This window comes from Polypterus senegalus, chromosome 11 (genome assembly GCF_016835505.1).
Source record: "Polypterus senegalus isolate Bchr_013 chromosome 11, ASM1683550v1, whole genome shotgun sequence".
Lineage (NCBI taxonomy): Eukaryota > Metazoa > Chordata > Cladistia > Polypteriformes > Polypteridae > Polypterus > Polypterus senegalus.
The window spans coordinates 156,839,409-156,863,330 of record NC_053164.1 but is presented as its reverse complement, the minus strand read 5'-3'; the positions used below and the strand labels follow the sequence as shown (position 1 = coordinate 156,863,330).

Genomic DNA, 23,922 nt, shown 5'->3' with positions numbered 1-23,922 from the left:
TATGATGTTTAGAAAAGTTAGTGAATTAAAAAATCCAAAAACAAACTCTTGGTAAACAAATCAATAAAATAGTTTTAAAGGATTTCTGTTAACTCAAACCATAAAATAAGACAGTATCTTCTGCCAAGTAAATCAAATCACACTTGCAGAAAACCATAAGGAATTGTATTTGAACAGTCATCTTACTTTGGATCATTCTTATAGTATCTTTGATATCATTTAAGCTTCTCATCTAAAGCATCTTACTCTTGTTTTTGTTGTTGTGTAGAAAAGCACATCATATAAGAAAACATTTCCTCAGTCTTACAAACCAATTCATTAATGTTGAGCAACAGGTGTCTGAACTACTGGAACGGGTTTGCGAGGTATGTATTCATTGTATATATAAAGTTTATGCTGTCATTGTTTCCCAGGATTATTTATTTTTTAATTATATAAGGTAAAAACATTTCATTAGCTTTTTTTTTTTTTTTTTTATTATTTGCTTATTTGTAACAGTATTTTGTTAGGTATTTAAATGCATAAATGTTAAACATTCTAGGAATACACATGCATATATGCAAGAATGTGTTTAAATAGAATGTGTTAGGTTTTAAACTTCTACTGTACAGAATTCCTACACAAACATTTTTCAGTCCTAAAGGCCATAAATATACATGTTGAATGATAGCCAAGTTTGCAATGACAGCTAAATATGTTTTGGTAAGAATTCAAAATAAATATGTTGTGTAAAGTGGCATTAATTGTTATTAGTTTTTTTATATACAGTGGATATAAAATGTCTACACTTTCCTGCCAAAATTGCAGATTTTGTGTAATAAAAAAATGAAAAATAAATCCTGTCTATACAAAGAAAGTGAAAACAATTTAGAAACTGTTTAATGAAGAAAGTAAAAGAAAAATCCTACAAAATCCTGGTTGCCTTACTATGTACGTCCTTTAATAATCAAATATGTGGCTGTGTTCAGAATCAAGCAATCACAATAAGTCTCATCTCAAATAATTGTTACTGTATACCAAGGTTATTATAGTTAACGAAAACTAAAATCAAAACTGAAACTATTATTAAAAAAACATTTTTGTAAACTGAAATAAAATAATTAACAAAACCGAAATGAAAAACTAAAACTAAACGAAACTATTAAAGTAGCTGGAAAGACTAACCAAAATAAAATAATTATTCACTAAAATAATTTTAGTTTTCCTTTTTGAATGAATATTCTTGCTGTTAGTTTTTAGCCCTTATAACTTTTAACTCTAAAACTTAAAGTCATCCACCACGAGCATATATTCAGCCAGTGAACGGCAGCTGGTAAAGGAGGGCTGCTGTTCACACAGCATTTGTTGTGACAAAGCAAGCTGAATACGCGGTTAAAGCGTGTGGAATAGAAAGCGATTTTATGTACCACCTTTCTTTGCACTTGTTGTATATCAAGATGAAATTCAAATGCCTGAAACCTGAATGTGGTGGTAAATAAAAACTTTACTGTATGGACAGAAAAATCACGAGTGAGTAATGTTTCAGTTTATTTCTCAGGTGCCTGCTTTTTGTTGACAGTAATTCATCTGCCACTTCGCATATGAAGTATAGAGAAAGTATAATCATGAAAAAAAATTCGACCTTGAGATTTTGATGAATCTTGATGTTTATTGGAATTATGTCTGTGTGTAGATAGATGGATGAAATTTGGCATGTGGTCGTTACATCAAAAAGAATCAAATAGCAGAATTATGTTTTAAAATATTTGTCCCCATTTTTTCAATGTTTCTCTCTCTCAAAATAGATAGTTTTAATATATTCTTTTTGTTCTTAACATCAGCCATATCATACATATTGCATACTAGGGATTTTTCCTGCCTTGCATCTAAACCTGCTGGGTGTAGGCTCCAGGTTCCTGTGATCCTGCTCTGGATAAACAGGTTTAGATAATGTAAATAGTGTTCCTAATCTCAGATGCTGTCTGTCATTTTGTGCCTGTCCATACTCTTAATTCCTGCTCTTGCTCTGCTCATTATGGGTTTACTGTTCTTATGGTGCGCTATTCTAGCCTCACTGCTGCTAACCTCAACACTACATGCTTGTTTTTCTTTCTTTCCCTCAATACAGCTAGGTAGGGTCTGCACATTGATTCAAGCCCCCATGATTTTCATGATCACCCCTGTCAGAACACAGTAGAATCTCTTTTTATTTTTTATATCTTTTCGGGCCTGCAGGTGCCAAAGTTCTGCCTATAAATTAATTGTGTCTGAGATGGAATCAGAGATCAATATGGCTGGTAGAAAATAACAAAGCCCGGTATTTGAGGTTTTTGAATGCAATATTAAAGACATTCATTATAAGCACTTTGTTGTTGGAGCAGGATGTGTTGTGTACTGTAGACATTTAGAGTAAAAAACCCTCACACCTTAAAGTTCACCTAAATTTCATTACAAATTGGCCCATTCTGGACAATAAAAGGAAAAGAAAAAAGTGCCAACAGTCTACGCAGATTTGTTCAGCAGAAATGACATAGAAAATATTGTTATAATTGTGTAAAATTGTTCATATTCAGTATCTGGTTTTAATTATGCTCGTTTTTATCAGACAAAAACAAAACCAAATAGTAAACTGTGTCGTGTAATATAGTAAGCTTCCACTAACATTAAACGTATATTATATCCAAACTCATTAAGTACACAGTTCTGTCTCATTGTGACACAAAAACTAAACTCCATAATAGCTCTTTAACCATACTATAATTACTAAAACTGAAACTAATATATATATATAAAAATAAAATAGAAATGTCGTTGTAAAATAAAAACTAAACTAAAACTAAAAATACATGATGAAGGAAAACTAAACTGAATTTCCAAGTAAGGTCAGAAAAAATATAGAAATGAAAACTAATATAAAAAGGCAAAACTATAATAACCTTGCTGTATACCTGACATCGATAAAGTGGCTCTGACTGAGCTCAGATAAAGTTTGGCTGTTCTCATGGGATTATTCTGATATACTCTTTGTTGCAACTTACTTCAAAAGCCATGGTCTGCAGAGAGCCTTTTAAAACGTGAATGGGATCTCATCATTGAAAGGTATCAATCAGGCCAGGGGTACAAAAAAGTATCCAAAGCACTAAACATCCCTTGGAGCATGGTGAAGACAGTCATCAACAATTAAAGAAAATTAGGCTCAACAGTGACTCTACTAAGATCAGGACATCCCTCCAAGATTGATAAGAAGGCCAGGTGAAAACTGGTCAGGGGGCCACCAAGAGAACTACAGCAAGAGAAATGCATGTGTTCCAAATAACAACATATTTTTTACCCTATACAACTCCAGGCACTTCACACTGAGATAACAAGATTTGAGCTGGGAGAACTTTTTGCCCAAGTTTACTGCTGCAGTGTGGGGATGGGATAGCAGGGTGCTTGCTGCTTGACACATTTACAAAACAAAAGACACTAATTGAGAGGAGCGAAGGAATTTAAGGTGACCCGGGATTACAAGTTTTTTCGTAGGCTTCAGGGATTCTAGTGTTAAAGGAGCTGTAGCATTTCTTGGCAAGTAATGGTTGTTTGCTACATGAGACAACAGTCATATTCTTCATATGTCTGGATTGTTGGGTATGGGTAGCAAGACGAAAGCTTTTTCTAACAAAGTAAAACATCCAAGTATGGCTAAACTTTTCAAAAAGGTATAACCAGTCTCCCACAAGCATGTAGAAACAGGTATTATGGTCTGATGAGACCAAGGTTGAACTGTTTGGCCATAATTACAAAAGGTATGTCTGGCACAAAAATAACAGCATATCATCAAAAGAACAACACACCCGCAGTGAGGCATAGTGGAGGCAGCATCATGCTTTGGGGCTGCTTTTCTTCAGCTGGAACTGGAGCTTTATTCACAGTAGATGGAATTATAAATATTTTCAAGTATCAGTCTTTTTTGGCACAAAATCTAAAAAACGATTATCTTCACCTTTCAGCATGACAACTTCCCAAAGCATACATCAAAATCCACAAAGTAAAAGCTTCTCCAAAGGAGGATCAGTATCCTATTGAAAATCTGTAAGGTGACCTGAAGAGAGCTGTACACAGGAGATGCCTTTGTAATTTGGCAGATCTGGAAATTTTGTGCAACGAGGAGAGTGCAAAAAATAGCCAAGTACAGTTGTGCCAAACTGATAAGACTTTTAACCAGAAAGACTGAGTGCTGTAATAAAATCAGAAAGTACTTCAACTAAGTAATTGTTTTGGGGGTGAGCACAATAATGCAACCAGGTTTTTGTATGATTTTTTCTTTCCTTTTTTCACTAAACAGTTTCTGATTTGTTTTTTCCTTCTTTGTATAGATTGCAGCTTTGCAATAAAGGTGGTATAAGCTCTTACAGGATTTATCTTGGTTTCTTTTTTTATTACAAAAAATCTTACTTTTTTGCAGGTGTATGTAGACTTTTTATATTTACTGTAATAAAGCATATATATATATATATATATATATATATATATATATATATATATATATATATATATATATATATATATAAAGTGTTTTTAGTGTCAAATGACACCTGACATGCAAAGAATGAACAATACCATGCCTGGGGCCTCATGTATAAACAGTGCGTACGCGCAAAAAAGTTTGCGTACTCCCGTTTCCATGGTCACTATTTCACGGCCGGGGCCCCCCTTGGGTATGCAATTTTCTGCTCAATTTTGCAAATTGCCAGCACCCAACATCAAAGCAGTGCTACTGTTTCTGTCATGTGCTTTCTTCTTTGAATTCACATCTATAATGCGAGTTTTATCAAATGTGCCGAAATTAATTGCATATCGTTTATAAATTTATTCTATAACAATGTAATGGTGCATGGAATGGCCCTACTATTCCAACTAACATGGCTGTTTTAGCGTTGTTAGAAGACATTGCAAAAGGAAGAATTAGTTTACAAATGATGACAACTGGCTTCTAAGTCTATTTTGATTTTTAAGTGCTATCATCTTGGAGCTGTGTGCTCAACTGATGCCGGCTTTACAAAGGCAGACGTTGAGGAATTGTATCCTACCTGCTCCTTTGCAAGTTCTGTCCACTGTCAGGTTTTTGCCAAGGTGGTGCCGTTGCTACACTTTAAAGGCACCTTCATAGAATGAATTTGCTTATGTACAGTAAATAGAAAGCATTTCCATTTTATTAATGTGCTGCTCTATAGTGCACAGAAAGTTTGTCGCAGTATGCATGCACGTACCTGAACAGATGCGCTATGATGAACTTGACCCTTACAACTTTGTTTGAATGTAATTAGAATTTCATTCAGTTTGTGGTCACATAGTACAGCATCTGCTATTGCGTTTTGTGACAGCAGAACAGCGTCTGTTAGCACACAGCCAGATGGCTTTGAAGCGGTTTCCGAGGCACAGCTGTGTGTGCAGCCAGTGGCTGAAGACGCACTCGGCACAGCAGTATCATCACCGCCTGACCATTGCATAGGGGTTAGTTTTGTAAAAGTCTGAAACAGAATAAACAGACGGTGGGCTGCAACTCACCTTTTCCCATCGACTGTGATATCTGACCACTTCCTTTTTTTTCCAGGCACTGTGAGACTTTCTCAATTTGAACTTTCAAGTGTCTCCGCCACGCTTTCTTGTAATATATATGGTCTTTCAATGGTATAGTGGCTTGTCTATTTTAGTCTCGAAATATGTTAAGATTCTAAACTTGGAATGTTCCCATTTAAATTTAGACAGTACACAGTAGGTCATTGTGATTCTCTCATTTAACTTAGTATTTAAGTCTATATGGCTGTATTTTATCAGATAATGATGTCACATGTTATCACAATTACATGATGACAGGTGGGACAGACCAGGGATCAGCATTCTTTTGTTTGACATGAAAGGTCCATGAATTTAAGAGATAGATATTAGGTCTAAGCTTAGAGAACTCTGTCTGCATTCTTGTAATACAGTTTTGAAATGGTTCCTTCACCACTGGTTATGACAGTCAGTAGCAACATGCTATCACAATGAGCAGGAACTCCGTTACTTTCCAAGTTGAGTGTGTTCTTTTGACCTGTGGCCTTTGCTTCAAGTTTCTTGCCACAAAGTGGTGGTTGGTGTATGAATAAATACACCTTACAATGAACTAATGTCCGGTTGTGTGACTTGATAATTTCAGAATCATGTAGACTCTTCTCACAACTCTATACTGGAGTATGTACAGTAGATTTGAAAAAAAAATATTCAGTCTTGGCAGTTAGCCCTCACACATTTATTACAACAGCTTAGGCTGATCAATTTTTAAAGTACTTTCTAACTCATTTTGTTAATAATAACATAACACCTAATTGTTATTGTTCAGAATGATCTACTCTACATATAAATAATGAACAGATGTGAGAAACAGATGTGTTTGATACTTTTGGTATGCTTTTGTGTACAGTATTTTAATAATAAAATAAAGTACTGTAATCAAAACATGCTACAAAATATTTTGATTCCTACATCGTGACCACTACTATTCTTCCATTATGCATCCCTAATGAAGTTAGTAGTTTGCAGCCTTGCTGCTGCAGAGTGCCAGTGGATTGTTGTTCTGTATAAGGCTTTTGAAGGTAGCTTCCTTAAAAGGGCGGTCTGATTTCGGTGAGTTGGAATGCCATTTTTATTGGCTCTCTTTGCAGTTGATTTTCAAGCTGCTTATTTGCATGGTGGAATGCAAGCTCATACTTTTCATCATTGACTGATTGAACTTGCCAGTGCCGTTAAAAAAAGCTCTTCCTTCTTCCATGCACTGGGCACACACCTCCTTCCCTTACAAAGACAAGTAGTGTGGCGACTGAGACTTGAAGATCAGTTTGTGCTACTCTGTACCAGCTGTTAAACTATGCAATTGCAAAGACCTGTACACTTTGTGGCCACCATATGGCCAAATAGCATCTCCCAAAATGTACTATACATATCAGAATTGTTTTATTTTTGAAGAGTATTTATTGAAAATATGCCTGCCTAGTTAATTAAGTTTTTTAGTGATTATGTGATGAGTTTCTATACTTTGTGGCCCACCCACCTACCGCGGAGTATTCTTCTTTTCCATGTAGTCCTCAGACATGTGCATGTTAAATGTTTTTGTTTTATGCTAATGTTTCTTTTTATTACATCACCTAAAATCATTTCCATGATTTGCACATCCACAGATGTGAAGCATATTTCATGTCTTTATTGTTTTAGTTGCAGGATATGTTGCCACAGAAAATCCTTCCAGTGTCATCGAATGAAAGAAAACCTCAAATATACCTCAGTCCGAACACCCTAGTAGAAATGACATTGGGGTGAGTAATCGTAACAACTCCAGTAGCTTAGCAATGACCCTATGGGACTTATAGGTATTTAAGGATATCACTGCAGTTGTGTACAAAAATCTTCATTTTCTTATTTATTAATACCCACTAAATATTTCTCTTGATTGATGATAGAGATCCCCAAACTGGGGTTACACAAATTTAGTTTTACCGTCTACTTACTGTTCTTAGTTTAATTGCAATAAAACTGAGCAATCTCACATTCTTTGTTAATCACAAAATTAATCATATCTAGAAAACATTTCTATTATAATTTTCTTTATATATTCATGTACTTCAACAAATCTCAAAAGCAGCGAGCGAGTCATAAATAAAGAGTGTTATAATGCACTGCTTGGACAGTTTTGTTTTATGACATAATCTGACTTGCAAACATTGCAGCTTCTTTTGTACTACATGCAGTGTAAAGTTTAAGATTTAAATTAACTGGTGATTCTCACATCTTGTCTGTGCGTGTCCAGAGCCGATTCCTGCTTTGCACCCTGTGACTCTGAATTGGGAGTGTTATTTTCAGTTTGTTTTCTTACAGTCTGATAGCAATCAGAATAACTGAGAAAATCTGTGTATTGGCTGTGATGTACTTAAATATACAATATATGTAGATCACCTTCATTTGATCTTATTGTGCTCAATTTTGTTTTCCTTCTAATTTCTCTGAAGAATTTTCCATAAAAAAGGCCCAGCAATTTTCCTAAAAAAGTATAACAGATAGCCATTAATGAAATATACATTTAATTTAAACAGTGTCAAATATGTTAGTTTTTTTGTTTTTGTATCTATTTTGATACGCACAGTATGAGGAAATTAAAAGAAGAAATGGAAGGAGTTGAGAAGGAGCTAGCTGAAAATAACCGGTTTCTGGAGAGGTAAATGTTACTTTTTAATGTTTTTTCTTCATCTTTTTTCTGATTTTAAAGATTTACAGTTTACTTTTAACATAACACTAACACTTTTAAAAGCCTTTGATTTGGAAGTGTTTCCTAATTTGACAATTTCATATTCTTTTGCAAAGTGTTTTTTTTATTTAATTTTGTAACAGGTAAACTTCACTGTTTAGTTTCTACAGTGTTTGGTAAATGCCAAAAAAGTGCCATTTTTTTGTATTATTAGAATTCATTATTTTCTATTCTTTGACTTTCACTGGTCTGGTCTACTGCCTAGAATATAAAGCACAACACCCGCCACTAAAGAGCCCCACCCACCAATTCTAAGACCATGGGATATGCACGACAGAGCCCCGCCCGCCAACTCTAACCCTCCTCCCGCGTCTATATTTGCTCTCGAGGCATTCACACTGCCTGCTTATGTGCCCGCCAACAACACCTCACCAAACACATGTTTACATGCTGCATACAGCGATTCCCATCCGCGACAAACATGCTTCTCCTTAGATGGTCCTGCAGGAACAGGGAAAGCCTTTGTCTACAAAACCCTGATTCATACCATCAAAGCTAGGAAGCTAGGACCATTGTCCTGCTTCCACCTCAAAACCTATCCCACCCACATGCAGCAGACACGGCATTTCTCGCCAAGAATCTGCAGTACGCTTACAAAATAAAGCAAACTCTACATGCAGCAAAAATGTACTTCTCCAGCTAGATTCCATGCTCAGAACCATCAAACCCTTTGCTAAATCATACAAACACATGCATGAAATCGCTCAGTCCAATCCAACAGCATCTGTACAAATGCTTTTCGAGGAAAACCCTAGGCAGGATTTACGACAATACAAATGCCCCGACATGTCACACCAATGTTGCAGCGATTTTCGTCGGAGAAGATGGCGAACCGCCTGCCGAAATGACATTTGCATCTGTCCCATAGGCATCTCCTGTAAACAGATTTCCACGCTCAACATGAATTGCGATCCTATGGTTTACCCACTTTTATTCCCTTACGGAGACATTGGCTGGCACAAAGATTTACAACATGTTCCCCATAAAAGAACCGCCAAGCGAAGGCGGCTTGCTCAATGCCTTATAGGTACGCATACAGATTAGAAATGAGGAGTATATTTAGTATTTTGCACTCCAGCGGCGAACTATTCCAACAGTACGTCGTAGATGCGTATGTTAAAACAGAGGGCGCGCGTCTCAACTATCTCAGATTAGATCAACAAGATTTGCGAGTGGAATACAAAGGACTGTCAGACGCACTGCAAGCAAACGCTGAAAATAACAATGTACGTGCAGGCAAAATGATCATGTTACCATCCACATTTCAAGGAAGTCCAAGATACATGCAACAAAACTAGCAGGATGCCATGTCCATAGTATGTAAACAGCCTCATTTATTTATCACTTTCACATGTAATCCTGCTTGGCCGGAAATTCTGCATGCACTGTCAGATACCCAAAGACTGGAGCACAGACCTAATATTGTAGTACGAGTCTTTTGGATTAAGCTGCAGGAATTACTTAGACACATTCTACAACAACATATTTTTCAGGTTGTTATTGATTATATTTACGTCATCGAATTTCAGAAGTGCGGCCTTCTTCATACCCACATGATGTTTATTCTTCACAATAATTCTAACAACCAGTCTTCAGCCATGGTCAGTTGTACGTAGCTTTTTCTAGGGTTAGATCTTTCGACTCATCTGTTGTCGCCACCAAAACACCTATTCACACCTGCGTCTTTCAAGAAGTATTTATTTCTTCTTGATTTCTGAATTCCTTTTTCATCATTTTCCGTTCCTATTCTTACACGGCTTCGGCTAGCACAGCATATTCCAGGTAGGTGGTATTAACAATAAAAATAAAATAAATACAAACTCAAGGAATACACTAATCTTGGAGGAATAACAAACTTGCAAGGCTCTAAGAAAAGAGATTCTTTCAGAAATGTCAAGCAAGGACTACAATGTATCTGGTGTCAGTAAGATAAATGAGAGATTATGTGCAAGGCAGCATAAGCAATCAGCATCTCAAAACAGGCAAAAAGGGGGAAATAAAAGCTCATTCCCAGATTGCTTTTGTTCAGACTAGGGCACATGTTAATGAGGTGTACTCTGAAGGACACCCCTGCTGAGGGAGCTGCGCCTATAGCCAGTGCTCAGCTAGACAATAATAAAACCTAGCCTATCGATGGCCAAGCTCCCTAAAAGTCCCAAAATTAAATCATGAGTTAAGTAACATATGAACCATTACGATGTTTTGTGTTTTCACTCTTTAGAGCTTTCTGATGCTGATAGCTGCTCTCTCAGTCTGTGTGTTCCAGCCCTTTTGCTATTTCCACTCCCACTAGCTACGGTTTATTTAAACCTCCAACCATGATGATGTCTGGCATCTGAATATGTGTTGTGCTTGGAATGCAAGGTTGCCTGACAGTAGATGTACCCATCTCAACTTGCCAGTCTAACCCTTTTTGTTAAATTATGGAAGAATTTTTAATTTCATATTTGTTTTGAAAAAATATGTACAAAACAAGTATGATTTTCTTGGAATATATCATGAAAGAAGCATATGATCATCCCTAAACTTTTTTGAAATAAAATAGTTAATACGTATATAGCATAATTGATTCCCTCTGTGTTTGATAGCTTTTATTTCAGGAAGCCAGTTTCTAGCTAGCATTTCAAATGAAAAGTTAACAAACATATCTATACAGACTGTCTGTCAACTTTACCTATTATTTTTTAGCTGTCTAGTCTGCCAGTAGAAAACAATACAGACATTTCTCCTTAATTTCTGTGTACATGATATTCTGCATGGTCATGTTTTTCTTGGTTTTGCCAATGTTGTGTGCAGTAGCAGAAATGAGGCCAATGTGGCACACATGTTAATTTTTTACTAGGCTAAATAGAGCTAAGGAACAGTCTACTAAGAAGAAAGCTTTGGAGAAGTACACATTCACATCACACAAAAAATAAAACACAATAGACTTTCTCCAATATACTATCACGAAATTTCAGTCATAACTTAATGATGAATAATGCAATGAACAGTTTGGCAAAAAATTAATAAGATTGTTTTTAGTGTTGAGAAAAATCACGTGCAGGTGGCAATGGGAGCAGAAAATAAACACCTTTGGATTAAGAACTCGTCTTAGTTATGAAAATGTCAATTTCTGTGCTCTCAAGTGATGCTAATGAAAAGTTGTGTTGCAAAATTGAAACTGCCTTCAGTATTTATATTTAATAAAGTGGAAAGAAACTGCTGTATTTTCCCTATTTATACTTTTAAAATGTAGCACAGTAAATGATCAAATATTAGCTCAACATCATCACAAACAAGAAACATGAAGGGCTAATCTGTGTTGAAAAGTGAGTTTAAGAGCCTAGTCTGTCTAAGCTCACAGAAGTAGAGTCGTAGAAGCCTTGGGTCAATGCCAGTGAGGCCAAAAAATCACAGAGAAGGATATCAAAATGCTCAAATGGCTAGCATTAAAATATTTCTTTAAGAATTACAGTACTTTAATTCAATTTTTAAATAGTGTTTGCAACTTATGTAAAGAATGTGTATTTCACTTAAGATAAAATAAATATTTCTTAGATGATTACATATTGCTACTGCTTTGATCAAAAATATTGTAGCTCAAGTATAATTAGCCTTTCAATTGACATTTAATGTAGCAGTAAATACCACTGATAAATTTTATGTTTTTGTGTATGTACACAATCAGTGAACTTCCTTAAATGAAAAAGTCATCTGTTGTTTTACTACTATGGTAAAAGGTATTGCTCACTTGGCAATTATAATTTCTATTTAGAAAACTAAAGAGAAATTAAGTGCCTAAGTGGTTGGTTCCTAGTTTGGGCCTGGTGCAGCTGGGAAAGTTTACAGACCCCTTACCCTGTGGATTCAGCAGGTCCCAACAAATGATGTATTGTTTCAACTAAGAAAATTAATAAGCTGGTTCTAATGGACCATTTTATTTAAACAATACAATATCTGAAGATTTATAACCGCTAAAGTGATACTCCATCACAATATTAACACAAGATATTTAGCAAAGGAAACCTTTCAGAAAATGTACTATACTTTTTGTTGGTGGGTGAAAATCCTGTTAGAATGGAGGCCATGTTGTACAATTTGCCCTTTCCAGAGAATTCTAAAATCTTTACATGGGAATCCATGCTAAGTAAACAGTACACATTTAAATAGGCTTGAAATGTAAGAACTTTGAGGAGTGGGAAAATGGGGGTTGGATGTACAAGTAAAGGGGGTATTCAGTCACAACTGTGTGTTCACTATATATTTCCACAAATTTCTATTTATGAAATATAATGCCGCAGTACACATCAGTTTTATATTGAATAAAGTCCTTGTGCAAAAAGGCAAAAGGGCTTATGTTATGAATCTGCCAAACGTCTAAACTCTGTGCCTCTCACTTACCTGTGCTGTAAGCCCTCTGCTAGCTTATCTAATTTATCAGTTTCGCATTGGAGGACCCCCTCAGTCCCAAATCCCCCTCACTGAAACTGTTTTTTTTTATATAAAGGAAAAGGTTAGGAGAAGTTGTGAAGTGTGTGCATGAGAGCTATGACCTGGTCATGCACAAACTAAATAAATAGGGCAGAAGGCAACATGTAATCAGCTGATTCAACATCTCCTGCTTCATTTGCAGTTTGGCAGTGAACACAATTTAGATTTTAGCAAGGTTTGAAGCTATGAGACCAAACAAACCTAAGGCTGCTGACATCATACCTTGTAACTGTACTGCACAGAATTCCAGCTAAACATAAAGGACATTAATTCTATGAACATGAATTATATCATGACTAAAGGAACTTGGACTGGACACTCATTTTAGTTATGTATTTGTTTTTGATAGAAGACTAGGGAAGGCATGAAGTGTTGCCAGTACATAGTTTGCATAATCTGATGATAAATGAAAACATCTACACAGTTATTGTTGTGCTGCAGATATTTAAAGTAACACTATAACAAGGGTTTGTTGTGTACTATTATTCTTAAATTATACCGTACTTGTATTATGTACTCATTTTTTTTTTTCTTTTCTTCCTTTGGTAGGTTCGGGACCTTAACTATCGATGGTGGACGGATATAACTTTTTAAATACTTTCATTTTTAATTTCTAAATACTTTTTTTAAAAGATAACTAACACCTTGTCTGCTTGATTTACTCTATGTATATATAATATGCTATACATATGTAAAGAACATTCCTTTCTAACTTTTCTGGCAAACTATGTTTGTAGTTTCCAATGTTCTGTATAGATGGCCAGTGACTGTCTGCTGTCTGTCTTGGGAGGATATTTATGATTGAGGAGGTGGTCAGTTTATAAGACATTTAGACTTGGCACACTCAGGATTGGAGAGGCATATAAAAAGATTGTAGTAACAATTAAAAACATCTTTGAGATACAACAATTGTAATAAAAATATAAATACATTTCAACCTTAAAACCCCAGATTCTGAAGTACTGCCCATGTGAAGTTGACTGTGATTGTGTGTAGTGTTATCTGCACAAATACAGGTGGCTTCCCTCTCCTTCTGAACAATATTGTGATTTTGTGCATTTTACATGGTGAAGCATTGTAGCTTCATACTCCTGTGTTAGCAATGTGCCACTTTTGGAAGGGTAGTTCCCACATTATGTTGCATAAAATATGAAGTTGGAAAAAAAAAATTCATTAAAAACTTACATGCTGTAAAATGTTTACATTTTAAAAATGAATATAAAACTATTGGGAATGTCAGAAGTATGTACTATATATAATACACTGGAAAAGAAAAATCATTTAGGAACTTGTTGAAAGTTGCATATTGACCTGAACAGGGGATTCTTCAAGCAGACACATTACTCATCTGAAGCAAATTCAAAATATGGTGCGGACATGCCCAAATATCAGCTTGATCAAGAGAGACTGGCATAAATTGTTTTATGTTTATTGCTTATAAAGCTTACATTACATGATTCCACTGTAATATTTTGTACAGAAGAACATTTAAGTACTGTAACTGTGTAGCCTACTATATGTATATTATTGAATGCCAAAGTAAAATCTGTGCTGTGTTACATGACTGGTGTATTCTGCACTATTAATGCTTCTAATTAAAGGGCAATTTACTGTTTTCAAATACATAGTGAGGAAAAATAAAGTGAATTTACAATGTCATAGCTACTGTGTTGTCATACAAATTGTAGCCAACCAATTGGTCAAATGAAAGAATGGATGAAGTTTTCAGCAATTTTTAATATATAATCACAGTCATGAAGTTGTCTGTAAACAGCCTGGAACATCCTGCTAATGCAGAAAAGAGATGTTTCAGAAACAACAAGGGCTTTATTTTCTTTGTACTAGTGCTTCACAGCTCACATGATATACTGCCCCAATGCATTGCTTACTTTGAAATGATGCTCTACCACATGATGTAATGACCTACTAATCATATCTTACCTGGAATGGTATCTAAAACACAATAGAAAAATGAGCTCCATCAGTTTGTTGGAATGCATCTCACTTTACAAAACTGTATGATAACATAAATGAACAAGGTCACATTGTAGGAAACAGTTGGCTTATTTTGCAAGTACCAGTAGCTAGTGTACACAGACAGGAACAACAAGATGAATCCAAGTCAAAATTAAGCTTTCAGGTCAAAAAAGTAAGAAATATAGGAATTCTGCACCCAGCTCAAAACTAACTCAACTGTAGTGATTATTTAGCATTGCAGGCTAAACTTTGACCACTGTTGGGTGTCAAATGTATTAATACTAATTTAAGACCCTCATTTGTAAATTAAATCAAGTCAAGGTCAAGTATACACTAGTGGTAAAATAGCACAGCTGCAGAGTCCTGTGTTAACATGCCAGCCTAGACATTTGGTTTCTTCCTGCAGGTAATGTGGACATCTTTCTGCATGCTGGTTTTTAAAGATAAGTCACTGTCAGCCCTGTAAGAGCAAGTGACTGGACTTGCTTGCACAGTTTCTTATCCACAACTGGTTCATCCTAAATAAGATTTACTGGGGCTGATAATAAATGGATATGATACATTCATGCACATCCATTAGGCTGCTGCCTTACCTTTTCATTTTTCAGTGGATACAACAGTTTCAAGATATACTGAACACCAGATACATTTCTGAATGGTAATGCAAATAGGCTGCTCCTTGTTTTATGTAATAGCCAGATTTGTCAAGTAATGGCTCTTTTATATTCCATCATAAGTTGGAGGCAGAGAGAATGAGAAATGCAACTGGGTTTTTAACCTTTTTAAATGTCTGGTTAGGTCGTCATCCCCTTACACATCTGGGATGGACCTGGCATCATAGGTGAATTGTGTTGTAAAGTTAGGCAAGAATTTTAATAATTCCCTACAATAAAAACAAATATAATATTGGGCACCTTCATAAACAACATTTGGATATGGAAGGATGCAGACTGGTGTTCTCTTTATAGCTGCTAGTGCCAATGATCATACTAGGAGGTTCAGTAAACACCACAATTAAAAATAAAATGTTAAAAATTAATCAAACCTTAGCACACATTCATGGAGGTCACAGTTACAACTGAATGGGTGTTGAAAGTATGACATCCACTGCTGGCTGTTATTTACTGCCAATGAAGGAAAACATTCTGCCTCACTGCATTATGTGTACATTTTCATTCAATTTAATTTGTGTTAAAATTGAATCAAAACAAACTTTCAGAAATGTCTGAGTGGCACAGCAACCTGTGTTTTTTAAATATTTTAAATAGATTCTTAGTAGGCTCTGATTTTGCTCCACATCTCAAAGACATGTTTCCCAACTAATTGGGTTTCTAGAAGTGAGGCTTTATGGGTGCAAGTGTGCCTCATTGAGGGACAGTGTTGCTGGAATAGACCCAAGCTCACCAGGGGCCTCATGTATAAAACTTGCTTATTCTCAGAAATGTGGCTAAGCTGTTTCCTATGCGAAAAACATAAAACTTGACATGAGAATTGTCTTAAATTTACAGACAGTTTCAACAATCCATATGTCCTACACAGACTTCTTTGGTGTTGACATATTAGCAATTCCAAGGAAAATGAAGTGAACTGAACATTTAATTGTGTACTTCAATGATGCGTCAGTCACATCCTGATATGCATCCATCCATCCATTGGGTTGTTCTAAAGTTGTTACAAAACAGTGGTAATGGGATTTCTCCATGATGGTCTGTGGAATGTAGGCTCCAATTCAGCACCCAACTCCAAGAGGATGGTGCAAGGCAATCTAATGATATTAGGCACTAATCGTGCTGGGACCATTATTGATATTTAAATGACAGAAAATGTTATGTTTTTAAGTTAGTTTCTCTGTGTATTTTAATTATGGCAAAATAAGCCCTTTCGTATTTAACAAGTTAGATAACATACACATAGCATATTTGGTTGTGACTTAGTTAATTGATATGCAAGAGGTTTGTTTTTTTTTTGTTATTTATTTGCTTTATCAAAGAGAAAGATGTCACATTTTTATTTTTTGAATATTTTGCAAAAGGAGTGAGTGTGATGGAGATTTGTTTATACCGACAGGCAAAAGCCATAAACAGTGCAAACTACAGTTTCACTCACTCATTGCTGTCTACTCAGGGCCTGCTTTGCCAACAGGGCCTAATGAAGGGGTACATTCTAAAAATGATGTAGGTAATACAAGTTTTAGGCTGAACATTTTCAAATAACATTTCAATAATGGTTTCAAACCATTCAAGTCTTAGTTTATTTGATAGAAGTGATATATTTAAACATGTACAACAAAAATCTTAAAGATTAGGCACCATTTATATTTACTGGAATCCTTTAAATTTTAAATAGATGTAAAAGAAATAGCCATCTAAAATAAGGTGGACATCTTCCTTCCACCAAGTAATTTGCAGTCAAACACACAAATCACATTGTAAGGTTAAAGAAAAACACAAAGCTCATCTTCTTGAAAGGTTTAACAGCAAAAGAAATTAATGGGAATATGGTAAGCGACTGATACCATGCAGTATATACCAGCTACATTTATGATACAGAAGTCCTGGAATGAGTTGAACACCACAAGGAAACTTCTGCTGAACAGCAGTCTATTGCTTAAATAATTTCACTGACAAAAAAGCAATTTAAATATGTATCGTGACTTGTGCTTTTAAGATTATAAGAGTACTAGTGGGCTTTTCCCCCTGCTCGCTTCACTCGCCAACCCCCATGTTTGGTTTTCCGGATACACACTTTTAAGATTTTTTTTTCTTTGAATTGTTGCTATTTCATTAGTTTCACTTTTATTTCAGAACTTCATTAAAAACAATATTTGGAATCTTTTGAGTCCCAACATGCTGAATGTTTTAAATGAGGTCAGTGAGACGTGTTTAATGACATTGTACCATAATTCAGGATAGGTTTCTCTGATTGGAATTTCAGCACAGACAAAACAATCTACATCATCAGCAGTTAATAATTTTTTTTGCAAAGTAACCAATAAATGCATGTGAGTAAACCTCGTTTTTGAAATTCTCTGACTTAAACTTCAAAGCCTTAAAATATTTACATACTTCTGATATATCACCTATGTCCATATATTCAATCTCTATTCACCTTTTCGTTATTTCTCCGAGTAACAATTTCTCTTTTTTTACACTAATGCGATGTTTACTTTCTTTTTTTGACACTTTGTTTTTTTTTTTCTTCTTTCATATTCTGTATCTTGTTCTGCATGTGTATCGCGCCTATGTTTTTTGTTTTTTTTGAGTCTTTTGAATTCCACTGTTTTCATTACATTACAGTACAATCAATCCCTCTTAACGGGCCCCGCATTAACCGGACTGTTAAAATAAAATATTTTTTTTTTTTTTAATCCTGAGTTCTTCTTTATATTATATGTATGCATTGCTTTCTTTCCTGAAAGGTGAGAGGTATTTTAAAACCAGCAAACAACAAAACAGTGTTCAAATTAAATAAAGTGCAGTGTATCAAAAGTCTTTAAATAAATAATCCATTAAAACGAGTGAATTAGTGGAGGTTCAAATCTATTAGTAAAAAAACAAGTTCTTTAAAACCAACGCAAATGAGGTTAAAACAATGGCTGGAAGCAGTATCTTAAAATCCAAAGCATGGTGCCTTCTTCTTTCTACCTGGCGGCTCCCCTGCATCTCCCATTGGGCTTCGCAACAGGGGACTCACCCTACCTGCAGGTGAAGCTGCCTTCCACACTGGTCTGGTAACCCTCTGATCTCTGACTACGTCAGGCTAAACCAGCCCAAAGCCTCCATGACTGCCACTGCCTTTCGACGGGTCACTCCAACTCCGTGATCGCTCAGCTGGAGCAACTTCTTTTTGCAGCATCACGAATTCCCCGGGGACAATCAGCCACAAATACCATGCCCCCTCGCTAAGTCGTGAGTGCGGTGATTATTTATTTAAAAAGTGGCCTTTTTGACTTGAGCTGTGGACCTGCAACACCACACTATCCAGTCATACGAGGAAAAAAAAAAAAACCCATGTGCGAAATTGTGGATGAAGCCTTGTGGATATGGTTTCTTCAGGAACATCGAAGAGGTACAGTACATACTTTAGAAATATTTTTTTACATGAAAATAAGTAAGCTTTGGAGCAACTGGCCATGGGTCCAGCCCCCAGGTGGCCAGTTAAGAGTGATTGTACTGCATCTCTAACCTGCTCTGCATGTGTTTGGTCCCCATTTTTTGAGTAATAATTTCCATTTGTTTGCGCTACTGCAATCTTTACTTTCCTTTTTTTTTTTTGATACTTTCTAATTTTCCTTCTTTCATATTCTTAACTTTCTCTGCATTTGTATTGTGCCAACTTTTTTTGAGCCTTTCGAATTCCACTGCTTTCATAATCTCTTACCTGCTCTGCATGTGTATAGCGCCAACGTTTTTGAACGTCTTTAGTTCTACTTTGTCTTTTAATTCTGAGTCCGATTGGACATGCTTTTTTTTCAATTCCACTTGTTCCGGGCTGATTATTACTTTCCTTATTTTCTGAATTTACACCTAGTTATTCTTCTTCTTTTTTGCATTTTTCTTTCTCTCCAACACTTTTGAGTCTCTTTTCTTTGTGCTGCTCTTTCTTCTGCACTTAGTTGTTGAAGTTTCACCTATAATATATTGTCCTTATACACTTTATATGCGCTGAGAGCCCTGGATCTGTGTGTCCTCAAAGCCTTGCACTCACACGACTGAGTGTTTTTCTGCCCATGGTCTTATTTGATATTGGTTGTAAGTAGGGCGTGTCTTGCAAGAATCCCATGTTCTGTGTCTCCGCGAGATGGTCCTGGCACAAATCCTGGCACAGTCTCTTGGCACAAAGTCTCATGTTTAAGGTCCCCATGAGACGCTCCGTGGCCAATCTCTTTCATCTTGCGGGTCTTTTATGTGTCTTCTGTGATCTTCACATGAAAATCACGTATCGTCTACCTAGTGTTTCTCTTTATTCAGGATTTATTTTATAATAGATGGGAATTCATAAAGTAGTTTCAGAGGCTTACAACCCCATTCAATGATGTTCACTTTAACTAAATAAGGTGAATATTGAAAAAATAATTTTATGAACTGGAACTTTGATTTTACCTTTGTATGCTGGATTCCTTTTAGACTGAAACATTAACTTGTCATTACTTCTTCAGCACAGCATACGTAACAAAACATGTTAAAAAATTGTTTTGAGGGGGTTTTGCTCATTTTGTATCATATTACAAGAAAAGTTGATATTTATTTTTCAAGTACGTAATAAGAATGAACTTTATTCAAGAAAACTCTGTTTATGTCTCCTTCATTATGTGGTTTTAGATGTGTCTGTTTTAAAAGCCAGTTTCTTATGATGTCCAATTCTGATGTAGTACTACAATGAGTGTTTTGCCCCTTTTAATAACCTCTTATGAGCTGCCTAACCACCGTGAAATCACAGATCACCCATTGGCATGCTTGTCCTTTACTCTTGGATCATAACAAATTTCCTCCTTCATCAGAAGTAACTCTATGGATGGCTTTTAAAGGCAGTGGGCCTTTCTACTGAAACTTCAAGTGAAATAATGGAGATAACCAGGAGAAAAATTGTTTGTGGGATAAGCAGACAAACTGACTGAGTACTTGGCACATTTTACTATATGCCCTGTGGTATTTTTATGGGGTTTCTCCTGCATTTGTTAAAGCAGTCAATTGTTTTTCAATCTGAAAAGCTCAAAGACAAATCAAAACACAAACAGGAACTGAAAAGCCACATATGTAACCAAAAAGGTATTTAAATAAGGGGGTATGCTCATATCAATTATATATCAGTTATTTTGCCATCACTTTAATAAACACTTTCTACTTAAGTGTCTCAAGGTTCACCAAGCTAATTTTATTGGTTTCACCTGCTAATGATACACCACATTATGCCACACTGAATTAATACTAGTGCGGTGTGCAAGATTCAGCTTGATGTGGCCAAAAAGGCAGATTTACTTACTTCTGTCTTGAGTGAACTTCATATCTTGATCCAATCTTTCTGCCCCACTGTCATGGTCAATTTTCCATAACAGACAATGGCAGAAGAAAAGGTAACTGGAGGATCTTGAAGCATACCTACAATCATGTATTCAGGTTGTGACTCTCCTGTTGGCTATTCAAAGGGTTCTGTATATTTATAACATAACAGTTTTGTCAAATTGATTTTGTTGCTTTTCAGTCATTTGTTCAAACAAACATTACGTTCTTGTCCAACTTCACAACAGTGAAGAATATGGCTGACCAATCTTATATTTTCTACTTCTTCTGCTGGCCTGCTTTAATACATGTATTGAAATGCCATACTTTTAGTTTTCTTTCTCAGTTTTGTATCTCAAAAATGACCAGACATTAATCTGCATAAGGGCCTAACTTACAGGAGAATAATCCTTAAGTTATTTCTGCCCTCCTGTTTTCTGTTAGCCCTCCACAATGGCTCTGAATCTGTCAGTTGTAGAAGCAGCAATATTCTCTCTTCTGATCAAAAAAATGAACAGTGTCTTTGTTGCCCAAAAGCCTCTAGAGTCATGACTAGCAAGCAGTGCTTAGCCAAGATAACACAGTGTAAATTCCAGAACTGTGCCAGCTGCTATACTGAGCAGGACATCCCCATTCACTCCGGAGAAGGAATAATAATGTACATATTGGGAATCCCTCCGGATGCCAAGCTATACTCTCCAAGTGATGCACTGGCAACATTATTTCTCTGGCGTATGTTACTAAGTCACTGCGGTTTGTTACTAAAAGCGTTCCTGGGCACCTGTGCTTGAAAGAGATCTGGACTGAGTGCTTGTCACAGCCCGAGCCACAAAGTGACTTTAAATGTGAAGCTCAAGTGGGTTTCAACAGAGCAACCATCTGCCAATCCAAGTGGAAAAACTAAACTGGAGATGACAGATCAGACTGAAGCAGAAATATGGGAGGTGGTAAATAAAATGCAAATATTATGGGAAAGCAGGTTGGCTAAATACCTCTAAATTCAGGTAAAAGACCTTAACTCCTGTACAGAGAAGGTCATTACAAGCCACAAGTTTGTTTTAATGTGGGCTGTGTGTTCACAATACAGTACTGCTATTCTATGTAGTTAATAGAACAGTGTAAAATAAGAAGAAAATAGTTTTGGTGTCAAGGACTGTGCAACAGTGTTACACCAACCCCATATGGCGCATAAACACAAAAAAGGTGACTATAGTGCAAACAAAAATCCTGCACGTTTGTAATGCATTATCCTCCACTTCAGCAATAGTATTCACATGTGCAAAGTCACACCAACAACAATTTATCAATTTTTTTTCCTTAAAAGAACAGGCAACAAGTCACACAATGCAAAGAGCATTAACTAATTAGTGCAGCCAGGCTGGTCTATTGTTTTATTGCAATAAAGGAAACAGAATTTCTTGTGTAATATGCAAGACAATTTGTGTAATTTTGTATTAATTTAGAAATGAAAAGCCTGAGAAACTGTAAAAAGATTAAACACTCAGAGTAAAATAAAAACTTGGAATGTTAAATCCAAAGTAAACAGCTGTAAGTGTCAAAAACATACCATATGCTGAATAAAATGGGCAGCTGCACAAAACTCTAAACCATAATACTGAAACAATAGGTTTTGAAGATTGGATTGAATTAAGATTGGATGCTGCAATGCCTTTAACTCCGTGTTGTATGCAGATTACTGGGCAGTCTGCCCATTTGCCTCAGTAGTGGGGAAAACACGGGTGCATCCCAAGCATCCACAGACAGACGCTGGACCTGTGGACTACAACCAGCATTTGCACTGTCCTGTCTTCTAACTTGTGATTAGTATTTTGAAAAATTCTTGGAACCCAAGAGCCCTCTGTAAGATGAATGCAAATAATGACTCAGTTTTATAGCCAGCAGGTAGCCCTGAACTTTAGAAAATTATTTATATTTTGAAAAACGTACACGTTGCTAGAGGACACGATATGTAGCCTCCGCTGAATTGTCGAGTTGGATAGTCTTTCTGTCTTTATATATCCCTTGGATGTAGTGTGTCATTTAATTTTTTTTTTTTTTGCAATTTACTGATTTTATTCAAATCAAATAGCATTCCATACAAGTTTAACAAAACTAGGTTTGAAACAAATCAACTCCCACACCCATGAATTTGATAACATTTTTTGATACCTTTATTTGAATCTCTAGATATCAGCTTAGTAAAGCTGGCATGTTTGCAGACTCAAAAGTACAAAGGGTTTGACATATCATTTAAAAAAACAATTGTACATAAATCTTGGAGTGCTATTCACTACATGCGCAGCACTTAAAGCTGAGTGGGAGGTGCCCTGTCCTTTGACAAGTCTTTAAAAGTTTAAAGTTGCTTCACCGCATATTGGGTGACAGCAACAGAGGCATCAACTAAACCTTGACTGTAAATTTATGATTACACTAACCAATGTGTCTCTAAAAGTACATCAGAGGCTCTTAAACTCAAGAATTTTCAAATGAAGTAGAAAAGAAAAATCTGGGACTGTCTGCCTTAGCAATAGGCAATGTATTTGCCTTGTCAAACAGTTGGGAAGTAATGGACAGATCAACTGAAATAGTCATAATGCATTCTACAATTTAAGGTTTGGAAGCAGTCCAATGATAGCCACAGAGAGCTAAGAGACTGAACAGCTGAGTTTATTTTTCTGAGTTGAATTGCCGAGAGTGCAGGGCATTTTCTGATTAAGTGCAAATGTAACCTAAACACTATGAGTTTGAGATGTCGCTTATTTTTAAAACCAAATGGCATACCAACCATAAAATGAACTTCTTTCTCATCCTTTAAATCTCTCTTAAAATGCATACATCAATGACAGCACAGCACACAATCATGACCAATGTAGGAATAAAATATAAAACTTTACAACTCATTAAATAAACTACAATACATAATTTAGTGAACTTCTGTTTGTTTCACTAAATATGTTCATGCTTTACATCAAAATATCAATAAGCCAATACAGCTTATGTTTGAAGGATATCTTATATTTCAAATTTCATGCAGAAATTTTAAGACTATACCAGTTTTAATATCATGATTATCTGTTCGTCTTCTTTATTCTGTGGCTTCTGTGAGGAATGATGTTCCTGAAAGAAAAACTTGAAACAGTTCACATAATTTATATTCATGAATTTGTACACCTT

At 35.8% G+C, this 23,922-nt stretch overlaps 1 protein-coding gene across 2 annotated transcripts in view; it reads left to right on the top strand.

Moving 5' to 3' along the window:
• The window catches only part of tbk1 (TANK-binding kinase 1), a 242,608-nt gene extending 228,175 nt beyond the window's left edge, over nucleotides 1–14,433 (top strand). For both annotated transcript variants that reach the window (XM_039769963.1, XM_039769962.1), the window contains 4 exons: nucleotides 269–365; nucleotides 7,213–7,313; nucleotides 8,138–8,209; nucleotides 13,322–14,433. In XM_039769963.1, coding sequence (XP_039625897.1) covers nucleotides 269–365; nucleotides 7,213–7,313; nucleotides 8,138–8,209; nucleotides 13,322–13,358 — 307 coding nt within the window. In that variant the 3' untranslated portion in view covers nucleotides 13,359–14,433. The remainder of the gene's footprint in view (nucleotides 1–268; nucleotides 366–7,212; nucleotides 7,314–8,137; nucleotides 8,210–13,321) is intronic.
• Nucleotides 14,434–23,922: the final 9,489 nt, after the last annotated feature.